Source organism: Salvelinus alpinus, chromosome 22 (genome assembly GCF_045679555.1).
Source record: "Salvelinus alpinus chromosome 22, SLU_Salpinus.1, whole genome shotgun sequence".
In the NCBI taxonomy this organism is placed as follows: Eukaryota; Metazoa; Chordata; class Actinopteri; order Salmoniformes; family Salmonidae; genus Salvelinus; species Salvelinus alpinus.
Genome location: NC_092107.1, coordinates 7,765,021 through 7,782,305, shown reverse-complemented (window position 1 = coordinate 7,782,305; position 17,285 = coordinate 7,765,021). Strand labels below are relative to the sequence as shown.

General features: G+C 43.0%; 2 protein-coding genes and 1 pseudogene across 2 annotated transcripts; all 3 read right to left on the bottom strand.

Annotated features, from left to right (window-relative positions):
• Positions 1 to 828: 828 nt before the first annotated feature.
• Positions 829 to 1,633, bottom strand: LOC139548687 (olfactory receptor 52K1-like; annotated as a pseudogene).
• Positions 1,634 to 1,807: 174 nt separating this feature from the next.
• On the bottom strand, positions 1,808 to 2,799 carry LOC139549779 (olfactory receptor 11A1-like). The gene has a single exon (XM_071360540.1). It carries the CDS (start codon positions 2,797 to 2,799, stop codon positions 1,867 to 1,869), a length of 933 nt encoding a protein of 310 aa, XP_071216641.1. The 3' UTR covers positions 1,808 to 1,866.
• Positions 2,800 to 10,319: 7,520 nt separating this feature from the next.
• LOC139548686 (olfactory receptor 11A1-like) lies at positions 10,320 to 12,119 on the bottom strand. Its single transcript, XM_071358428.1, has 2 exons — positions 11,206 to 12,119; positions 10,320 to 10,389 (listed from the first exon to the last, which is right to left on the bottom strand). The coding sequence occupies exons 1-2, from the start codon at positions 12,117 to 12,119 to the stop codon at positions 10,320 to 10,322; spliced, it is 984 nt and encodes a 327-aa protein (XP_071214529.1).
• Positions 12,120 to 17,285: the final 5,166 nt, after the last annotated feature.

The window sequence follows — 17,285 nt, the reverse complement described above, 5'->3', positions numbered from 1 at the left end:
GAGCAAACATTCCATAACTGCAGGTGTCAGTAAATCGTCAACATTGGCTTCATGCCTGTTCAAACAACACTCTCCAGGTGGCAGTATGCACCCTTCCAGTATGTTTGAAAACTCATAGAAGTAGTAGAAGAAAATGGATTACTTCAAAATGGAGATGGCCTCAATGGAGCTTCCAGTGATCTTATAGAGGCTCACAGTGGATGAGTCATAATACCCATAAAACCTAGCCATCAAACAGAGAAATGGTTCCAATTGTTTCAAAAAATCCCCTATGGAACCATTTCCCTATTTGACTGCTAGGTTTCATGGGTATTATGTGGTACTCTATTGGGACAGACTGAGGTGTCTTTAGATTAAATGTAGCTGAGTGGGTAATTGGACTGATCTTCCTCATTGTGCATGAAGCTATTTCAAAAATGCATTGGAATTATTTTCATTGTCAAGAAAAAATGCAACTGTTTGATCAAGAAAATGGATTCATCCTTTTTATTTTACAGGAAATTATTTGTGTTTTTCACTTGCTAATTCACATTTCTTCAGAATATCTGCTAGATCCGTCATGTCTAGAAGAATACTTTATTGCTCATTTGTGGAAACAGAACTTATTGTATCCTTATATCCTTTTACTCTGTCCCCAACCCCCCTGAAACACACGTACATGTGTTGTTCTTCTAGCAGCATCCCTGATTTGACTTTACTACAGTAAAATACATTTAAAGGAAATGCAGAAGAATTCACAGAAATAGAATGCAATACCAAGGAGAAACAAGAGATTAGGTTGATGATCAAAACAAATGTATAAGCATTCAGTTCTGGCAGATGATCCTGTCAGACCTGGGATTCAAACCGGCAACCCTGCCCTGCTGCTGTAATATCTAAACTCATAATTGGTACCAGTTTAGGTTCAGATTTTTGATGAGAAAAATCAAGAGAGTTCGTAAAGATTCTTCTTATAATTTTTATAATACATGTCCTGATCTTCTTGGTCCTAATACCATATAAGATGGGGTGTACCAGTGGTGGGAAAAGAATGAGCTGTACTGATATTAATAGATTAACCTCTGCCTGTTGTAAACAACAGAAAAAAGGATGGCTTGCAGAGAAGTTGATGAATATGATCAAGTGGGGAGCACACACATTAAAAGCCTTCGTTTGTGACTCCTTTGAGGCTTTCGAGCAAACAATATCTTTACATATGAGAGCACAACTAACACCAAAGGTAAAACCACTAGACTTGATATGATACATATATCATACAGGTTACTCAGCGCACTTTCAACACGAGAGAGTTTAACTGCTTATTCATCACAAAAAAGCTGTTGTACTTGCACAAAGGGAGCCTTGAAGTGATAAACATTTGAAAAGAGTTATGGGAATAAAGTATACCAAGGCTAACAACATATTCATTTTAGAAGGAGTCATAATGCTATGATATTGAAATGGCTAAAAAATGGAGACATACCTGTCATAAACTCATTACTGCTAGAATAACGTAAGCAAACGTTACATATATATTGCAGAAATATTTTTGTACGGTGGGCCAAGAGACCAGAGCCAAGAGACCAGGGCCAAGAGAACAGAAGAGGCAGAACGGGTTGGGGTGTAGGGTCATCCCAAGGATCCCACTTAGCATCTATTTGAGCACAGCTTGAAGGTAGGGAGGGCCACTCCCCTTGATGCTCTGTAGTTATGCAGTTAATTAGCTAATATGACACAAAACATTCAGTTACAATACATTATAAACTTTACAATAATATTTGGGCTACAGAGAAATTATTCCAAAATTACATGTATCTGTACCGTCAAAAATAGCAATTATAAGTAATAAAACACATAATTGAATGTTACAAAAAAATTACAACCAGGTTATGTTTTAGGGTAACGGCCTAGTACCTTTTTACAAGCCTGCCTGATATTAACCATCCTAATGCCATACATAATAGGATTGAAAAGTGGTGGACATATTGGAAAATAAACTAATAAAATAGTGCGAAGTATAGGTGGAAGATGTGCAGTTTCATATCTGCCTTGTAGAATCAAAAATAAACAGCCAAAGGAGAAGTTCAGCAAAGAGGCTATATGTGGTGTACAGGTGTTAAATGCTTTCTGTTTCGTCTCTTTAGAAGACTTTAAACATATTCGTAGAATTCTTACATATGAGTATATGGTAGGAAGTATAGTACAAGAAAAAGAGAGCGCAGTGACAACAAGACCCCATATGTTATTCAGCATAGTATTTGAGCAGGCAAGCTTGACGACTGAGTAGTTGTCACAATACACTCTGTCTAGAACGTTACCACAAAATTGCAGTCGCAAACTCAGGGAGATAATGATGGCGTTGATGAAAAAAGAATACACTTGGGGCAGTAGAATTAAGCCACAAATGGTTTTAGGTGTCATAATATTGTTATACTGTAGAGGATAACAAATAGACATGTACCTGTCATAGGACATAACTGCTAAATTACTATATTCTGTTAAACCATATGTGTACAACACATAAATCTGGAGATAACAATAAAAAAGGGAAATATCATGTGTGTCAGAGAGTAAGTAAAACATGAGAGCAGGAAACAAACCAGTGCTCCCATACAACTGATTAACAAACAAAGCACATAGAAACAGATACATGGGTTCATGAAGGCTTCTTTCAATGCAGATAACTCCAATAAGCAAAGCATTGGCAAGAATGATGACAAAATATATTACAGTCACTACAGCAAAATATAAATATTTCAATTGTCCAATATCACCATATGCAGCAAGCCTGAAGACCTCGTAGTGAGTAGAGTTTTCCATGGTCCTGGTAGATGTTAAAGATGTGCTGTCAATGTTTTGAAGAAGAGGAGCAAATCCTCTATAGTACTATAACTTCAATATAAGTTAAAACAATGAAATCACAAAGACCAGACAACCTAAATTGATAACCTTGACCTGTTCATGTTACAGTGATACATTTTCTCATAGTTGTTCTCCGGATAACGTAATTCATAGCCTAAATCAAACAATATTATACTTTCTATCCTGCACTCATTATTTATTGCATTAAAATGCTAAATATATTGATAAAATTGATGTACTGTTTAGACTGACCATTTCGAATCCATGATGAACTCCTGAAACTCAGCTCCTCACTTGATTCTTATACTTGTGGGGTGAAAAAAAAAGCGCCTGCCTTGGAGTGATAGTACCCAATACCTGGGGGAAATTTGATATTCTTGGTCAAGGAAACATATAGAAAAAAACAGATACCATTTTGTAACACAGGCCCTCCATGGGGCCGGTAGCCTAGAGATTTAGAGCTTTGGGCCAGTAACGGAAAGGTTGCTGGTTTAAATCCCCAAGCCAATTAGGTGAAAAATCTGTTGATGTGCCCTTCAGCAAGGCCCTTAATCCTAATTGCTCACTCTGGATAGGAGCGTCTGCTAAATGACTTAAATGTAAATGTTCAAAACCTTTCTTAAATTGTCTAGAAATACAGTAATTCATAAAGAATAGTAGATTAAACGGGGCATGTCTAGCCGATGTGAAATGGCTTGCTAGTTTGCGTTTCACACTTGCGTTCAATCGGAGACGTTACCCTCTCTGAGACCAAGAAGTAGTTGTTTCCCTTGCTTTGCAAGGGCTGTGGCTTTTGTTAAAACAATGTAGCCTGGTACTCTACACTGTAGAAGTATGTGGCATAATTGTCACACTTTAGTCATTTAGCATTCAGGATTAAGTGCTCAAGGGAACATCGACAGAATTCTTACCTAGTTGGCTCAGGGATTCAAACGATGCTCTTGACCCGCTAGGCTACCTACCACCCCATCACCAATGGACTGGGCAGACTACACTCTCTAACATTTTAGCAGGAGTTTGTTTTCCATGTATTGTGCACCATGTACAATAAATAAATAGTTCCGTGAAACCAATCCAAGTCTCTGACAAAGGGTTGGTTTCCCGGACCCAGAGTCTACTCCTGAACTAAACCACACTGTCAATGGAGATTCTCCATTGAGAATATATTTTATTCTAGGACGAGTCTTAATCTGGGTCCTGTTTTCCAGCCCTTAGTCTTGTTCCCAACTGCTGTTGGGAGCCAGGTCCTCGGGGCATGGAGCAGTTTGGCATTGCTGGAACTTAGGGTGCATGGAGGTTCATAGGGGAGAGTAGGTCTGACAGGTAGGCTGGTCCGATGACATTTAGAGCCTAGTAAACAAGGAGAATTTAAAACTAATTTCTTTGAGGGACAGGTAGCCAATGGAGATCAGCAAGTGAATAAAAGGTATGACAATATTTCACAAATTAGCAAATGTTTTACTAATTTTCACCATCCTCACCCCCATTCATTATTACACTGAACTAAGTACACAAAACAAAAATATAAACGCAACATGGAAAGTGTTGGTCCCATGTTTCATTAGCTGAAATGAAAGATCCCATAAAATGTCTACGTATACGCACAAAAAGCTTATTTCTCTAAAAATGTTGGACAAATGTGTTTACATCCCTGTTAGTAAGCATTTCTCCCTTGCCAAGATAACCCATCCATCTGACAGATGTGGCAAGAAGCTGATTATACAACATGCTCATTACACAGGTGCACCTTATGCTGGGGACAAGAAAAGGCCACTCAAAAATGTGAAATTTTGTCACACAATGCAATGCCACAGATGTCTCATGTTTTGGACCCGGCTCTCTAGTGGGATGGCCTATGCCCTCCCAGGCACACCCATGGCTACTCCCCTGCCCAGTCATGTGAAATCCATAGATTAGGGCCTAATGAATTGATTTCAATTGACTGATGTCCTTATCTGAACTGTAACGCAGTAAAATCTTTGAAATTATTGCATGTTGCGTTTATATTTTTGTTCAGCTTACGTATTAACCCAGCAAACAGGGGATGTCCTAAGGACATTTGGAAATGTTCTCATTAGGTCCCTTTTAGGTAGTGTTTCCCAAAGTTGGTCCTTTGCACGTTTAGTTTTTTGCCCTAACACTCCATAGCAGATTCAAATAATCAAAGCTTGATGATGAATTAGTTCATTATTTGAATCAACTGTGTAGTGCTAGGGCAAAAACCAAAACGTGCACCCCTTGGGGTCCATAGGACCACGTTTGGGAAACATTGCTTTAAGGGTTTGAGCGAGACGTTATCCCACTGACATTCTGAGAAAATCTTAGGAACTTTAAAACATGACGTTAACCTCGGGACGGTAAGAGGACGTTCAGTACAGATCCCGGTTTGGACGCAGTATAATGCTATAATAATTTATTTTAAAGTCCATTAGGGAACATTATGAAAAGGTTCCTATTTGTGTCTGACATGACGTTATCCGTGGGACATTCAATGACCACAAGGAGACGTTTCATGATGGTCAATGGGACGCCATATGATGGTCCCAAGGGAACGTTTTTTGGGGGACCTTTATCTAGTTCCCTGTAAGTTACCAGGATGTCACTGAGGACCATATCATGACCTTATTAGGACGTTCTCAGGACTTTAATTTTAGTAGTCATTAGGATGCCCTGTGATGGTCTCAAGGGAATATTCAAGGGAATATTCTCTGGGGGGGCTTTTGTGTAGTTCCCTGGAAGTCACGAGGACGTCTCAGAGGATCATGTCAGGACCTTTTTAGGATGTTCTCAGGACTTTAATTTTACTAGTCAGTAGGACGTCGCGTGATAGACCCAAGGGAATGTCTCTGGGGGACTATTGTCTAGTTCCCTTTAAGTTACCAGAACGTCATTTGGGGGTATATAGATCATTTTTTTGCTGCACCACAATATGTAGAATTTCTGAAGTCCCATACATGTTCATTACCTATAATACATCTCTGCACTTAACAAAATAGTGCCATCTGCACTGTTATTTTAGTTATCAGTTAATCTGACTATTCTCTCATCATTGAGTTCATTTACTTATTTCAGCTATTTGAGTTTGGGTTTTCACTATAGTTGTCTGTTTTAATCGTACTCCTGAATCACTATGATAAGTATAATAGTTTTTCTTGAATGCATTTTTAACAGACCTGATATTTACTTTGAAGTGCAAAGTGTAGGAATACAAGTGAAATCAGTCATTGACATAGACAAGGTGGCATAGCATGAAGATCGGAATGTTGTGAGTTCAAATCCCAGGTGAGGACATGTTTGAATAATAATTACTGTATAAATGAACATGCACAATGTAATCATGTATGTCAAATATGTGAGTTGAAAACAGTGTATGGTAAAAGCACTGTGTATGGGGGGGATGCCCCTAACATTGTCAAAAGACAAAGGGCTGTGACTGGACCAGTGGTTTACAAATCAGGGACTTGATGGGCTTGGCAACAATAACAAGTGATGTGTAATGAAACTAGGATATACATGCCCTTCGTAAACATGGATAAAGTTTCTTTGCTACTATCAAGTGAACTCTGACTATCGAACCAAGGCCTTCAGAGGGAACAAAAATCTTTCAATAGCCTACGTTGAATCAAACTTTAAAAATCTAGAAATTAACAGACAACATAGCATCACTAAATGCGCTGAAATCCGAAGGGGATGGCCAGCAGAGATAGGTGGGATGGGATGAGGGAAACCGAAATCTGGAACTGGAGATGAGTGAGAGTGAAGTTGCTGAGTGAGTGGTAAAGTGACGGCAAAAATATAAAAATGAAGAAAGACACTAAAAAGGAAGGTTGTTGGTTGGGAGCGAAGGGTGCTGGACCGGTGGCTGTGAGGTTGCTGGTTCAGTTCCTCGAGTTAGCTGGCAGGGGGATCTGTCGATGTGCCCGAGCTGGGCGCTTGACCGTGGTCGCTCTGGATGGGGGCATCTGCTAGATGACTTAAATGTAATGCAAATGTGGAGCAGCTTCTCTGCAGGTGGATTGTATATTTTAAAAGTCAATAAAAATACGGAAAATGAAAACACCTGCTGCTGCAGCAGCCGTCGTTGCCAATGTCACACTACTGCAACAACTAGCGTGGTAAGATTACAGCTTGCTATCGCCGCTGATTCTTTGCTCTTGCGCTCTCAGTACTGATGTGCCTAGACACGTCACTTGTTTTTTTTTAAACGGTTCCACCCATTGCAGGTCAAAATGATGTTGGTTCATTCCACAATCCTGCTCTAACACAGTTGATTGGCAGGGAAAGGGGATACCAAGTCAGTTGCACAACTTTCCACCTAACCTGCTCGAATCAGCGACCTTTCGGTTACCGGCCCAATGCTCTTAACCTCTAGGCTACCTGCCACCCATTTTCTGAAGACCTAGGCAATGGCTGGCTGAGCTAGCTCCATTTTTTTACACAGAGACCGACAAAGAAAAATCCTGATTGGATATTTTCGCTTCACTATTAACCCTGTTCTTTCCAAACTGAACTAAACAAACTGAAGAGATGCAATCGAAAAGATCATTCAAATTATCGAAAAAATGAAATAGAAATTTAAACAAAATCTAAGTAATCGGGGAAGCCCCCGGGATAAAGCGGGAACTAAAACCTCCAGGTGACAATGACACAATGTCCTGACCACTTCACACAACCATTTGTTGATGTTTGGGACGTCCGAATGACACATTTTTGCCAGCAGATTATCATTTTCCAGCCCAATTCTGAAAACTGTAGAAAACCATAACTTTCCTAGAAAAGAGCCTTGAGGAACATCATACTTAATTGGTGAATTGTAAAGATCAGATACCTAATATGACATAAAACATTCTCAGTGACAATACATGACAAACTTTATGATTTTTTTAAAATTATCTTTGGGCCACATATTTGTATAGTCAATTATAACAACTTAAAAAACACATAATTCAATTATACAAAAATAAACAATCATGTTATGTTTTGGGGTTAAGGCCTCGTACCTTTTTACAAGCCTGCCTGATTTTAACCATCCTAATGCCATACATTAAAGGATTGAAAAGTGGTGGACATACCAGAAAAGAAACAAATAAAATAGTGTGAAGAATAGCTGGAAGATCTGCAGTTTCATATCTGCTTTGTATAATCACAAATAACCAGCCAAAGAAGAAGTTCAGCAAAGAGGTTCTATGTGGTGTACAAGTGTTAAATGCTTTCTGTAAAATACTTAACATATTTAGAGGAAATAGCCAAAGAAAGCACAGTTACAAGACTGTATTATATTTGAACAGGCAAGTAGTTGTCACAATACACGCTGTCTATAACATTACCACAAAATTGCAGTTGCAATCTCAGGGAGAAAATGATGGCGTTGATGAAAAAAGAATACACCAAGGACAGGCCATTTCGGTTGTCGATGTGTTCAGATAGTCCCTGGTTAAAGCCCAGGTTGGGGCAAGGTGAGGGACGGAAGCAACACTGTTACACATGGCCACAGTGACATTCCTAAATAAAAAAGTAGTTTGGAAGGATAGTAAAGCACATCAGAAGAATACACATCCTTAATGTTATGAACAGGCTGTGTTAGTTGTCTAAGATCCTGTTAAAACAATGTATGTGTGGGGACCCTCTAGTCTGGTACTCTACAATGTAGAAGAAGTATGTAGCATCACCAATGGGCTGGGCAGGCAATGCTATCAACTCTCTCATTATCTGTTAAGCAGGAGTTTGGGTGCTATGTATTGTGCACCATGTACAGTAAAGAAAAAGTTAATTGAAACCAATCCAAAGCCTCTGACAAATAGACGGTTTCCTGGACCCAGATTAAGTATCGTCCTGGAATAAAATACACTTTCATGGAGAATCCGTCCATTATTCTTGTTCCCAACCACTGTCAGGTATCTTGGTATTGTTGAGGGACTACCTAGTTAGCTTCAGTCTGAATGAGGGAGGCAACACAACAGTCTGAGGAGATGTCATCGTTGGTAGCCTGGCCCCAGATCTATTTGTGCTATCATTCCAACTCCTTGTCGTGTATGGAATGACAAGAGGTGGAATGATAGCACAAACAGACCGGTACCCAGGCTATATACGTATTAGGGCACTATAGTTTTTCCTGACCATATAGAGGGAATATAGAGGGAATATAGAGGTTATACAGGGAATAACTCAGGATCCTGAGTACTAGCTATAGTCTAAAAGCTAGGCCCAGAGCCTTTCCTGCTCAGGTAAAAATTAGGACTGTTATTGACACTCTGGGCTTCCGTAGGCCCACAGTACAGTTTCAGAGCCTATCAACCCAGAGGCGATGACAGAAGTATGTGTCCCAAATGGCACTCTATTCCCTATATAGTGCACTACCTTTGGCCAGAGGCCTCTGATCAATATAGGGAATAGGGAATAGATATAGGGAATAGAGTACAATTTGGGATGCAATCAAGACCAGCCGTGCCTCTCCTGGAGCCCCTCGGGTCTCTACAGGTTAATAGCTGCATTAATTGGTTCCTAGGGAACGAGGTGATAGAGTGGACTAATGACCTGGTACCTAATGACTCGATAAACATGTTTTTTATGCTCTTGATATTGGCTTCTGCTGTCCCCATGGTAAAGTATGGATGGAGTAAAACAAATTACTGGTGTTTCGCACATCATTTTCATTGACAGAACTCCAAAACTTTTGACAGCTTTTTACAGGATGTCACGATCGTCAATGGGAGAGAGAGAGGACCAAGGCGCAGCGTGTGGAAAATACATCTTCTCTTTATTAGAAGAAGGACAACGAAACAAACGTGAAGCTATCAAAGACTAAGTGCAAACATGCAACATAGACACAGACAATTACCCACAAAACCCCAATGCCTATGACTGCCTTAAATATGGCTCTCAATCAGAGACAATGAACACCAGCTGCCTCTAATTGAGAACCAATCTAGGCAGCCATAGACATAACTAGACAACTACACTAGACACTACAAAAACACATACATTCCCCATGTCACACCCTGACCTAACTAAAAAACATAAAGAAAACAAAGAATACTAAGGCCAGGGCGTGACACAGGATGGATAGAGTACATGACAAATGTGTTTTATACATGCAATCCATCATCATTACGCTTGCTGTATTCTTTTATTCTGTGGGTCAAACATATCTCACAGTGACCCTGGAAAAACAAGATGGGTATGTGGTTGTCCCACCATCTTAAGGTGAATGCACTAACTGTAAGTTGCTATGGACACAAGCGTCTGCTAAATGACATAAATGTAAATCTGGTCCTCCGATTTATAAATAAAACAAAATACAGTATATGCAGTATATTTGCTATTATTAATGAATTATCTGGATTTTTGAGGACAGAATAAGCTATTCAAATTAGGCAAGATGTTACTCTTGTGTCCCAGGTAGCTGCGTTTCTGGTACTACTCAACATTTCTGAGGAATACCAAAGCTAGTCATCTGTCAGATAGCTGGCACACAGATATCATGTTACATTAAACAGTTGGCCCTCAGAAAACATGACATGCATCCAGATCTCAGACAGAATGTAGTTTGTTTTCATAATACAGTATTTCCCTTAATTTCTCTCTCAAAATGTCAAACAATCCCCAAGCTTGTCTGTACTGTACAGGGCCTATTTTCTATTAGAATGGATGTAATGGTGCCAGGTAGGCTATAAGGTGGGTTTACCTTTTCCACATTTACTGTACATCAGTTTATCCGCTGTTACATACTTAGATACAGCGGTCAATTTAAGTAAGAATTCAAAGTAATGAACTTCAGTTTTTTTTGTTCATGTAATAATAATAGTGCTTTTCATTATACAAGTGCATAAAATAAAAGATAAACAAAAAAAGCGTACAAAATATATATATATAACCAAACCATGAAAGCAACCATCAAAATCTAGAAGGAAGGGAAGGCTCATAGAGATGAGTCATAAGGCCTACTTTGAAGGCCCTAACAGTCTGAGCAGCCCTGAGATTGTCAGGAAGGGAGTCCCAAAGGCACGGTGCTTGGGAGCAAAAGAAACGTCCCTCGTTGTGTGTATCCAGGTCCTGGTGGCATGGAGCTGTTTGGCATGGCTTTAACTTAATGGAGGTTCATAGGGGGACAGTAGGCCTGACAGGCAGACGAGCCTGTCCGAGTCCATTTATTTATAAAGTGAATAAAAGGTAAATGACAATATTTCACAAATTAGCAAATGAATTACATGTCTGATTGTCACCATCCTCACCCCCATTCATTATGGTAACTATAAGTAACAAAACACACAAGTCAACATCACCTAAATCTAACAATCAGGACAGAAAAGGTCACACTAATGTTTAGCTTATGTTTTAGGGTACATACCTACAGGTAGTATGTATTTACAAGCCTGTCTGATTTTAGCCATCCTAACTCCATACACAACAGGATTAAAAAGTGGCTGGCACATCAGAAAGTACACTGATAAAATAGTGTGAAGTACAGTTGGAACATTTCTCATAGGCCTATCAAATCTACTCTGGAGCAGATTTAAGAAACAGCCGAAAGAGAAGTTGAGCAGCGAGGCCAGGTGAGGAGTACAGGTGCTGAAAGCTTTCTGTCTGGTCTCAATGGAAGATTTCAAACAAATAGACAGAATCTTAATATAAGAAAACAAAATAGTAATTAAAGGGACGGCGACAGACAAAACAACACCGTAGAGTCCATAGATGTTATTAACTGTTGTGTCTGAAGTTGAACAAGCAAGTTTCACTACCAGGTAGTTGTCACAGTACACTTTGTCTATAACGTTCCCACACAATTTCAAACGAATAGTTAAAGACAGTGTTATGATGAATTTTACAAAAGAGTACAACCATATTATACAAACTAAAATACACACCCTGTTTTGTGTCATGATGACATTATACTGTAGTGGATAACATATAGCAAGGTACCTGTCATAGGACATGACCGCTAAATTGCTGAATTCAATAGATCCATATGTGTATATACAAAACATCTGTAGGTAACAGTACACAGTGGAAACTGAATGGGCATCTGAAACCAAACGAGTCATAAGAGCAGGAAACAAAGCAGTGCTCCCATACAACTCATTCACAAACAAACTGCACAGAAACAGATACATGGGTTCATGAAGGCTTCTCTCTATACATATAACCACAATAAGCACTGTGTTCGTAAAAACTATGGAGACGTATAACACAGTTATTATAATGAAATATAAGTACTTTAAGTGTCCACTGTCACTATATCCAGCTAGCATAAATGACGTGAATTGTGTTGAGTTCTCCATTTTCCTAATAGTACCTATAGAAATATTTGTAGATATATTTGGTTCACAAGACAAGGGTAACAGTGTCTATCAGGTGAAACTATCAATCTCTTATTGATGTCTCATAAATCCTTCATTCTTTGATTTGCCATCGATTACCAAGACTCTTTGCATTATTGCCACGTTATTACTCTTCAAAGTGTTTAATCCCATAGGCATCCCCATAGAAAAACATTGTTACCTGTGGCTGCAATGGACATTGAGTAGTCTATACAGCAAACTTCATTCATCCCTAGTGTAGTTCAATAATATGAATATATTGAATAACAAATACAATTGACGCAATGTCTCAGCTACCAGTCTTTACTTCTCTGCTACACTTACAAACACTCCCATCATAGTGTGTGAATCAAACAGGAGGCTAGTCGTGCAGACCCATACGGTGGTAAAACTCCCAGGGATAAGTCATATATACATCTCCCCACCAGACCATGGATCAACCCCTGTGTACCCCCATCTCACTCTTTCTCCCACTTGCCTGTCTCCCCCTCTGATGTCCTTACTGTCTGAATATAAAAAGTACAAAAAACACCTAAAACAACAAAAACAGGATTTAAGTCTAAAAAAGGATGTAAGTCCGGATCACCTGGTATCTTTCTCCAGACTGCCGTGGTGTAGACATAGGCATATTGTATGTTCTGTGTCATAAACTACTGTCACATCACTGACCTTTTATACCTTTAAAAAAACAGAAACATTATGCAGCAGTTTGTTTACTCAAACTCTAATGACACCCAGAATAAAATTGTCATGGTGTGGCTCAGCCTCCTGTGGGTGGTTAGGTTAGTGCTCAGGCAATAAGTGCATAAGTGGCTGCTAAATGTTCTCTCTGCCGACATGACAATTTTTTAAAAAGAATTTCAGAAAATGTTCTTTAAAACTGCAATATTTGCTCTCGGCCCCATGACAAAATGTATAGAATTACGAAATATTACATTTAAAGCTGAGCATTTTTCTCTCCAACACCAAATCCCCCCAAAAAGGCTAGAGCCTGCCCTGGATTGGTGTCACGCACAATGCACTCATGGTCGATCCCCATTTTCATTAGATCTGTTCATGTTCAAGGTTGTTTATTATATACACATGATGTCACGATCGTGTGGAGGAGAGACGGACCAAAACGCAGCATGTGGAAAATAAGCCATCTTCTTTTATTTTTACTACGAAGATGAACATGAAACGAAACACTATTACAAACTATACAAAAACAACAAACGACCGTGAAGCTATAAACGTAGTGCACACACACAGGCTACAAACGTTCAACATAGACAATTCCCCACAACCAGCTAAAGCCTATGGTTGCCTTAAATATGGCTCCCAATCAGAGACAACAATAACCAGCTGTCTCTAATTGAGACCCAATTCAGGCAACCATAGACTTTCCTAGATACCTACACTCAACCATAGACACAGCTAGACTACTATACTAAACATAAACCCAACTACTCTAATAAACCCCCTAAACCTTACAACCACCCTAGACACTACAAAAACCACATACATTCCCCATGTCACACCCTGACCTAACCAAAATAATTAAGAAAACAAAGAATACTAAGGCCAGGGCGTGACATAACCCCCCCCCCTTAGGGTGCGAACTCCGGGCGCACCAGCACAAAGTCTAGGGGAGGGTCTGGGTGGGCGTCCGTCCACGGCGGCGGCTCCGGCACTGGTCGTGGTCCCCACCCCACCATAGTCACTACCCGCTTTCGTAGCCTCCTCCAAATGGCCACCCTCCACATTAACCCCACTAGATTAAGGGGCAGCACCGGACTAAGGGGCAGCACCGGACTAAGGGGCAGCACCAGGATAAGGGGCAGCACCAGGATAAGGGGCAGCTCCGGACTGAGGGACGGATCCTGGCTGGATGACGGCTCTGGCGGATGCTGGCTGACGGATCTGGCTGCTCATGGCTGGCTGACGGATCTGGCTGCTCATGGCTGGCTGACGGATCTGGCTGCTCATGGCTGGCTGGCGGCTCTGGACGCTCATGGCTGGCTGGCGGCTCTGGCAGATCCTGTCTGGTTGGCGGCTCTGGCAGATCCTGTCTGGTTGGCGGCGCTGGCTGGTCATGGCTCGCTGACGGCTCTGGCTGGTCATGGCTCGCTGACGGCTCTGGCTGGTCATGGCTCGCTGACGGCTCTGGCTGGTCATGGCTCGCTGACGGCTCTGGCTGGTCATGGCTCGCTGACGGCTCTGGCTGGTCATGGCTCGCTGACGGCTCTGGCTGGTCATGGCTGGCGGAAGGCTCTGGCTGCTCATGGCTCGCTGACGGATCTGGCTGCTCATGGCTGGCTGACGGATCTGGCTGCTCATGGCTGGCTGACGGATCTGGCTGCTCATGGCTGGCTGACGGAGCTGGCTGCTCATGGCTGGCTGACGGATCTGGCTGCTCATGGCTGGCTGACGGATCTGGCTGCTCATGGCTGGCTGACGGATCTGGCTGCTCATGGCTGGCTGACGGATCTGGCTGCTCATGGCTGGCTGACGGCTCTGGACGCTCATGGCTGGCTGGCGGCTCTGGCAGATCCTGTCTGGTTGGCGGCTCTGGCAGATCCTGTCTGGTTGGCGGCTCTGGCAGATCCTGTCTGGTTGGCGGCTCTGGCTGGTCATGGCTCGCTGACGGCTCTGGCTGGTCATGGCTCGCTGACGGCTCTGGCTGGTCATGGCTCGCTGACGGCTCTGGCTGGTCATGGCTCGCTGACGGCTCTGGCTGGTCATGGCTCGCTGACGGCTCTGGCTGGTCATGGCTGGCGGAAGGCTCTGGCTGATCCGGTCTGGCGGAAGGCTCTGGCTGATCCGGTCTGGCGGAAGGCTCTGGCTGATCCGGTCTGGCGGAAGGCTCTGGCTGATCCGGTCTGGCGGAAGGCTCTGGCTGATCCTGTCTGGCGGAAGGCTCTGGCTGATCCGGTCTGGCGGAAGGCTCTGGCTGATCCGGTCTGGCGGAAGGCTCTGGCTGATCCGGTCTGGCGGAAGGCTCTGGCTGATCCGGTCTGGCGGAAGGCTCTGGCTGATCCTTTCTGGCGGAAGGCTCTGGCTGATCCTTTCTGGCGGAAGGCTCTAGCGGCTCCTGTCTGGCGGAAGGCTCTAGCGGCTCCTGTCTGGCGGACGGCTCTGTAGGCTCATGGCAGACGGGCGGCTTTGCAGGCTCATGGCAGACGGGCTGCTTTGAAGGCTCAATACAGACGGGCAGTTTATGCGGCGCTTGGCAGACGGACAGTTCAGGCGCCGTTGGGCAGACGGGCAGTTCAGGCGCCGCTTGGCAGACGGGCAGTTCAGGCGCCGCTTGGCAGACGGGCAGTTCAGGCGCCGCTTGGCAGACGGCAGACTCTGGCCGGCTGAGACGCACTGTAGGCCTGGTGCGTGGTGCCGGAACTGGAGGTACCGGGCTAAGGACACGCACCTTCAGGCTAGTGCGGGGGAACAACAACAGGGCACACTGAGTTCTCAAGGCGCACTATAGGACTGGTGCGTGGTACCAGAACTGGTGGTACCGGGCTGAGGGCACGCACCTCAGGACGAGTGCGGGGAGAAGGATCAGTGCGTACAGGGCTCTGGAGACGCACAGGAGGCTTGGTGCGTGGTGCCGGGACTGGAGGCACTGGGCTGGAGACACGCACCACAGGGAGAGTGCGTGGAGGAGGAACAGGGCTCTGGATACGCACTGGAAGCCTGGTGCGTGGTGTCAGCACTGGTGGTACTGGGCTGGGAACACACACCACAGGGCTAGTGCGAGGAGCAGTAACAGGACGCACAGGACTCTGGAGACGCACAGGAGGCTTTGTGCGTGCTGTAGGCACTGTCTTAACCAGACGGCTAGCACGCACCTCAGGACGAGTATGGAGAGCTGTTCCCGGTGACATTAAATCACCAACACGTTCATTCGGACGGATGCCGTGCCTCATGCACCAAACCAATACATCCCTCATAACTCTCTCCTCCAATTTCTCCATTAACTCCTTTACTGTCTCTGCGTCACTCTCCTCCAAATCCGCCCTCACCGGCTCCTTACGGTAAGCAGGAGGAGTTGGCTCACGTCTCCCGACTGACCCAACTAAACTACCCGAGAGCCCCCCCCCAAGAAATTTTTGGGTTTGACTTACGGGCTTCCAGCCTTGTTTCCTTGCTGCCTCCTCATATCTCCGCCTCTCTGCTTTCGCTGCCTCCAGCTCAGCTTTGGGGCGGTTATATTCTCCTGGTACTTCGCGGTCCAGAATTTCCTCCCAATTCCAATAGTCCTGTGTAGGTGGGTCCTGTTGTTGTTGCACACGCTGCTTGATCCGATGTTGGTGGGGAATTCTGTCACGATCGTGTGGAGGAGAGACGGACCAAAACGTAGCATGTGGAAAATAAGCCATCTTCTTTTATTTTTACTACGAAGATGAACATGAAACGAAACACTATTACAAACTATACAAAAACAACAAACGACCGTGAAGCTATAAACGTAGTGCGCACACACAGGCTACAAACGTTCAACATAGACAATTCCCCACAACCAGCTAAAGCCTATGGTTGCCTTAAATATGGCTCCCAATCAGAGACAACAATCACCAGCTGTCTCTAATTGAGACCCAATTCAGGCAACCATAGACTTTCCTAGATACCTACACTCAACCATAGACACAGCTAGACTACTATACTAAACATAAACCCAACTACTCTAATAAACCCCCTAAACCTTACAACCACCCTAGACACTACAAAAACCACATACATTCCCCATGTCACACCCTGACCTAACCAAAATAATTAAGAAAACAAAGAATACTAAGGCCAGGGCGTGACACATGATGTATGTGGAGTACACAGTGCAAGGAAATGCTTACTTGCAGGTTTACCTCTCGACAATGCAACAACAATAGGAAAGTAGTTATTAACTGAATAAAAGAGTACAATTTTTTTTCTTCTCAATGTTAACAAAATAGGATACAAATTTTGCTAAAATATCTACAAAAAGTCACTCAATTTAATTAAAGTAGGGACATTGTGCAGTATTATAAATACAGTAGGAGTACAGTAGCAGCAGTCGTAGGTGTGTGTGTGTGTGTGTGTGTGTGTGTGTGTGTGTGTGTGTGTGTGTGTGTGTGTGTGTGTGTGTGTGTGTGTGTGTGTGTGTGTGTG